The 6255-nt window shown below is 53.7% G+C and overlaps 1 protein-coding gene across 1 annotated transcript in view; it reads left to right on the top strand.

The window, feature by feature from the left end:
* The window catches only part of IREB2 (iron-responsive element binding protein 2), a 39425-nt gene that overhangs the window by 19779 nt on the left and 13391 nt on the right, over window positions 1–6255 (top strand). Inside the window, exons 7-11 of the mRNA XM_014546255.1 lie at window positions 2–63; window positions 1904–1973; window positions 2281–2464; window positions 3196–3335; window positions 5907–6078. Coding sequence (XP_014401741.1) covers window positions 2–63; window positions 1904–1973; window positions 2281–2464; window positions 3196–3335; window positions 5907–6078 — 628 coding nt within the window. The remainder of the gene's footprint in view (window position 1; window positions 64–1903; window positions 1974–2280; window positions 2465–3195; window positions 3336–5906; window positions 6079–6255) is intronic.

Genomic DNA, 6255 nt, shown 5'->3' with positions numbered 1-6255 from the left:
GCCGTCCACGCAGATCGAGAACACGCCCCTGCTGTGCCCTTTCCACCTGCAGCCAGTGCCTGAGTACGTCTTACTGCTTCTCATCACTGCCCACCCCCCCTCTCTCACACACACCTACACACACACACACCCCTGCTCCCCGGCCTCGTACTGCCTGTGCGGGAGATGCCGCCGTGTGCGTCCTGTGTCCAGCAGAGCAAGGCCGTTAGGTCTGCTTCTGTTCCTCGGGAAGGGACCCTAAGGTTTCCCTGTAAATATGATTAATTTCCTGACTCGTGCAGGCAGAGAAGTTTGCTGCGTCTTAAACAGAGAGCTTTTATTCTGGTGAATGTGTGCCATTCACATGCTCATCATTCACTCATCATTCACTCATCTTTCTTCTGTGAATTCCCTATTTATAGTTCTAGCTTTTTTTCCTACTTGGAGAGTTTTATTTTTCCTTACTCCCTAATACTATTGTCATGTGTGTTATAACCTGACTGAGCCGCTCCAGAGAAGTGATGGCCTGGATGATACCAGGGAAAAGACTCCTATTCAGAGGACTCGGTTCCGGTTCCGAGTAGGTAGTTTGTTAACATTCAGTTTTCTTTCTTTTAAGTTCGGCCGTATTGAGATCCATGAAGGTTATAGGAGCCTCGTGCTCCTCCTTCCTGAGAGCTCAGTATGTTCTGTGGGTCCTTTGCCCTCAATTATGGCATCTTATGTCATCGCCGCTCATTCCTGCTGCCTCGTGTGCTGACCGTTCAACATCTCCTCACACACAAATTCTTGAAGAGGAGGCTTTATTGATTCAAACATCACTGATTTTTTTGGGTTGTCTTTTTATAACTGGCAGAGCATGAAGTGCTAAGATGGTATATTTTTATTTCTAAAAATCCAATGTGGTGTAACATTTCCCTTCAGTTTTGAGTCTGAATTATAAAGTAGTAAGATGGGTTATATGCAGTCCCGGGCTGTGTAAAAAGGAATAACTGTGCGTGTGCTGTGACGTGTCAGTGATGTGTTAACTGCAGGCTCAGGCGAGAGCTGAGGGCAGGAGTGGAAGTCCCTGCCTGACTGATAGAGGGTGGATGGCCCTCGATGGCCACAGGTGCTGGGTCGTGGAGGCTCCAGAAGCTGCTCCCAGGCCTGGGAAGTCTCCCGAGACCACTCGGCAGTGAATTATTCACGTGGCCTTTGTGTTGAAAACCTTCCGATTGAACAGCTATAATTATCTGGGCCCTGGAGGGCATGTATCATTTACGTGGTATTGATGTTCAGTCAGACCTTAATCACCAGCTGGGCTGGCAGGAAAATGAGCAGCGTAGGACTGGCTGTAACGATTTTTAAAACATCATTAGATGCAGTGAGGTCCCTGAAGGTGGGCTCTGTCCTGCTCGGAGGGAAGTGCTTTCTCTCTGAGTTAAATGACTCCTGAGCGTATCTACAGCCCCTGCAGGCAAAATAGCCCTTCTGCTCGGGACAAGAGGAGTGCAGGGTTTGGGCCAAAAGCTCTTTGTAAAGTCGAAGATGGTGCTGACCGTCGGCCACTGCTCACAGTGACAGCGCCCTGGCACGAGGCCCGGGGTGGCATGCTCATGCTAACGGTGTGTAAGCTGCCTGCTCCTCCTTGTCATGAGGAATCCAGCAAAACTTACCCTGATTTTTAATACGCTTTAGCCACGTCTCACAGCGATGCCCGTGAAGTGCGGTCTGGGACACGTGGGCGTGGCTTTCCTGTGCCAGCCCAGTCCCGATCCTGCAGTCCTTCCTGGTGTGATGTAGGGGCCGCACTGGACGGGTTGTCAGGAGTCAGGAAGTGGCCGTTCCCAGAATGCCGTTCAAAGTGTCTAAGAATGGAGACCGGGAAACAAGGCAGCTGGTTCTGTAAAACACGCTCTAATGCGGCTCTTCCTCCTTTCAGACCTGAAACAGTGTTAAAAAATCAAGAAGTGGAATTTGGCAGAAATCGAGAGAGGCTTCAATTTTTCAAGGTATAAATGTTTGGGGGAACTTTTTTAATTGCAATTTGTGAAATATTGGCAGGTACGGTTTTTATATCTTGAGACCAATCGTTTTTGAACTTCTAGCAGTGAGCTGGGTGGGCTCCCTCTCCCCCCCTGAGTCCTGGGGACACAGTCGGAAACGACCCTTTATCTGGGCTCTTTTCTTAGGTTTAGTCTGTAGACTTGGGCCCTAGGGGCCATTGGTAAGATGTTTTTAGCGTCAGTATTTGTACTGTGATGACGAGCACACATTCGTACGATGCACTAACACTGCGTTTCTTTACACACAACCCAGTGGTGTTCGAGAGTGTTCCGGAACGTGGCTCTGATCCCCCCCGGCACGGGCATGGCCCACCAAGTGAGCCTGGAGTACTTGTCCCGGGTGGTCTTCGAGGAGGAGGCCCTCCTCTTCCCCGACAGCGTGGTGGGCACGGACTCCCACATCACCATGGTGAACGGCCTGGGGATCCTGGGCTGGGGTGAGTACACAGCCTGCATCCTGTTCTCTTGGGCGGGGGAGGTCGGGCATGAACGGGCACCAGCAGCAGGTCGCTGTGGCCTGGAGACCGTTCTCTGTCCTGGCAGCAGGACAGGAGGGCTTAGCTCAGGTGTGCGGGTCAGTGTGTGGTCAGAGAGGATTGATGAAACTCGCACAGTGCCCAGTGGGTGGTCAGCGTGGCCGCGACCGCCTCTGTGAAAATGAGGTGGTCACTCTCGGGTAAAGAGCTTCCGTGGCTCCCTTGCCTCTTCATACACCCAGGCTCCTTTGCAGCTACACCAGGCCCTGCACAGCCTGGTGCTCCGGCCGTCCCCACACACACACCTTAGAGACGGTCGTTACTCCCCGAGCTTCGCACACGCTGCTCCCTCCGGCCGAGCGCACTTCCTCTCTCACAGCCTGTGATGACCACCAACTTCCTTTTTTTTTTTTTGTCTGTGCCGTTAGGCCAGGCTGCTTGAGCCTGAACTGGGCTGGGCTCTGTTGGTATCGGATCTTGAGCGTAGCGCCCTGCGTAGCCTAACAGGGACTCGGTGTTTACTGAGCTTAGCATGAAGGTAAAATCGGGTTTGCAGCATGTGAGCGAGAAGACGCGGGTTCCGAACCCACGTGGTCGCAGGGAAGCCGCTGAGGAGCTCGGGAAACGCCCCGTGTCGCGGGGAAGCGCGTGTGTCCCCCGCGTCCTGTGCTCAGACGTGCGTCTCGCTGCAGGGGTCGGAGGCATCGAGACGGAAGCCGTGATGCTGGGGCTGCCCGTGTCCCTCACGTTGCCCGAGGTGGTGGGGTGTGAGCTGACCGGCTCCTCCAACCCTTTCGTCACGTCCATAGACGTTGTTCTTGGCATCACAAAGGTACGTGCAGGTGCTGGCGAAACTCCTTCGTCCTGGACGTCCGGGCATGTGCGTCGCTGCTCACTGACCTGTCCACTCGTCCTCCTTATGAGCCGGGGAGGGTGGTGCTGTCACTGGGCCATTTCCCACCTTCACTCTGAGCGCGGCACCGTGAGGCCGGCTGACCAGGACGTGGGCCCGCGCTCCCTCCCTGCACGGGGCGTGGAGCCTCCGCCTTCCGGCCTCAGCAAGCAGCTGGGGGCTCCGTGGTGTTGGGGAAAGTCTAGTCTCCTTAACACGTCACTGAGTCACCCGCCCCTTAGGAACCATTGCTCTCGCAGTGGTTCTCAACCTTCTGGCCCTTTAAATACAGTTCCTCTGTTGGGACCCAACCATACAATTATTTTCATGGCTACTTCGTAATTGTAATGTTGCTACTGTTATGAATCATCATGTAAATATCTGATATGCAGGATGAGGCGACCCCTGTGAAAGGGTCGTTCGACCGCCAAAGGGGTCGCGACCCACAGGTTGAGAACCGCTGCCTAGGAGATCCTTTCAGAAACAGCGACTGGGACTGTGGTGGCGGCAGCCTTTCTCTTTTTGTATGTGTGTCTATTGATGTCAGAGAGGGAGAGAGAGAGAGAGGGAGAGAGAAACATCCATGAGGAGAGAGAATCATGGGTCGGCTGCCTCCTGCACGCCCCCTACCAGGGATCAAGCCCGCAACCTGGGAACGTGCCCTTGACTGGAATCGAACCCGGGACCCCTCAGTCCACAGGCTGACGCTCTATCCACTGAGCCACACTGGCCGGGGCGCATCAGGCTTTTCTGTGGGCCGTTCCCGCCTTGCTTCTCAGCACTGCGCGTGGGCTCCGTACAAGTGCGCTAGGGTCCCCAGTGAGCCGCTGTCTCGCCCCCTCGGAGTCCTGTGCGCTCTGACTGGGTTTTGTTGGATTATTTAGACACTCAGTCCATAGGACGGCTGCGTCACGGAGGAGCGCACTGCGGCAGGTTAGGCTTTGTTGCTGCACAAGCTCGGACTGTGTCAGACAGTTGTGATCATCTGCTGACTCGTTTCCGTGATTAAGGCGCCTGCACCTGGGGCTCGCTGTGCTCCCCGCGGGCCAGGCCCCAGCGCTTCGGCCGGTCGGTTGTAGGGGGAAGGCCTTCAGGACAGTCCGCAGGGGGAGAGACGGTGCTGCCTCCCTCCCGGCATGCAGTATTGATCTTCCCTGATTTGGAAAGCGTTTGACAGCTTACAGAAATGATTGATTTGGTGTGTGGACCACAGATCCAGAAGCTAAATTGAGAATTACAGCCTATTCCTCGAGGAAAAGGAGCATCCCATTATGTTTCTGTAGAAATCGATTCTTCCCTGCGGACATCCTGAAAATTAACGGGGCCTCTCGGGCCCTCTGGCTGCTCCTTACATAGTGTCCTGAGCCTAGTTTGGCATTTCGACTCACGGATACAGAAGTTTATTGTGGAAGACGGCGTTTGGTGGAGGTCCTGTTCTGTTCACCGTCTTTGCAGGATTAATCCTGTTTCTTCAGTGTTCAGCATGGTGCCTCATTCGTTTGGTGGAAGCAGCAACTGGGTGTATTTCATCTGTCTTCCCCTCGTTTGCAAAAAAATAACCATGAATCGAAGGAGACGTCTTCTTAGGCTGGAGTTTGTACATCTGTGAACTGACCTCCAGCCCTCCACCCGCTGGGACTAGCAGGCTCCATGGGTCGGAGGTGGTCTCGCTCTGGCCCCCAGGCTCTCCCTGCACCAGCTGAGCCCCTTGTGCAGTGAGGAAGGGTGAGCAGCCGTTTCGGTTGCTTGGGAGTAACTAAGAGAAAGGCTGGTAGAAGGAACTAAGCTTGAAGCTACCTGCTAAACACTATCAAAATGGAACTTACCTATAACGAATATCGCTGTAAATGTTTGGACAGGAGGTGGAATTTGAAGGGTATATAACTGTCTGTTCCTATACACAGTTCGATCAGTGTTTTTTTTTTTTTTTAAAATATATTTTATTGATTTTTTACAGAGAGGAAGGGAGAGAGATAGAGAGTCAGAAACATCGATGAGAGAGAAACATCGATCAGCTGCCTCCTGCACACCCCCCACCGGGGATGTGCCTGCAACCCAGGTACATGCCCTTGACCGGAACCGAACCCGGGTCCCTTCGGTCCGCAGGCCGACGCTCTATCCACTGAGCCAAACCGGTCTTGGCTCGATCAGTGTTTTAGTCTAAGTCCCAGATGCCCTCGATGGCTAGAAGCGCGGTTGTTTTATGTCCTGCTCAGCAAGGAAGAGACACGCACACAGGAGTCCACGCGGGCCCCAGTCTCAGAACGGGAACGTGGGGTCCCAGCCATGAGCATCACGCCCTTTCCCACCCCTCCGACCGACAGCGACGCCGCCCTCTCTTCTGACGGACTGTTTATCTCTAAGTGCCTCTGCTCCCCGGCGAGCGCGCGTCCTGGGAACAGCAAAGTCCTCTGCTCCCTGTCCCTGGCGTCGGGTGGCGATCGGAGGGCAGGGTTCTCGGAGAATCCGTGCCCATCTCGTTGCTAACTGCGTCTGTGTCCCTCCATCCAGCACCTCAGGCAAGCAGGAGTGGCCGGCAAGTTCGTCGAGTTTTTTGGAAGCGGAGTCTCACAGTTATCAATAGTGGATCGGACGACAATAGCAAACATGTGTCCAGAATATGGTGCTACCCTCAGCTTCTTCCCTGTTGACAATGTGACCTTAAAACACTTAGAACATACAGGTAAGAAGACAGAGGTCCTGCGGATAAACATGCCGTCTTCCCGTGTGTCTGTCTGATGTGTTTTTCATGTTCATGACATTACGTTATTTTGAGACAATGGCTTCCACATAAACCATCAGATGACTTTAGTGTTGGGCCTCAAACCCTGGTCTCCACTGACCCATCGACACGCAGCTT

The sequence above is a fragment of the Myotis brandtii genome, unplaced genomic scaffold (assembly GCF_000412655.1).
Source record: "Myotis brandtii unplaced genomic scaffold, ASM41265v1 scaffold439, whole genome shotgun sequence".
In the NCBI taxonomy this organism is placed as follows: Eukaryota; Metazoa; Chordata; class Mammalia; order Chiroptera; family Vespertilionidae; genus Myotis; species Myotis brandtii.
This window is presented reverse-complemented; position numbering and strand designations above follow the sequence as displayed.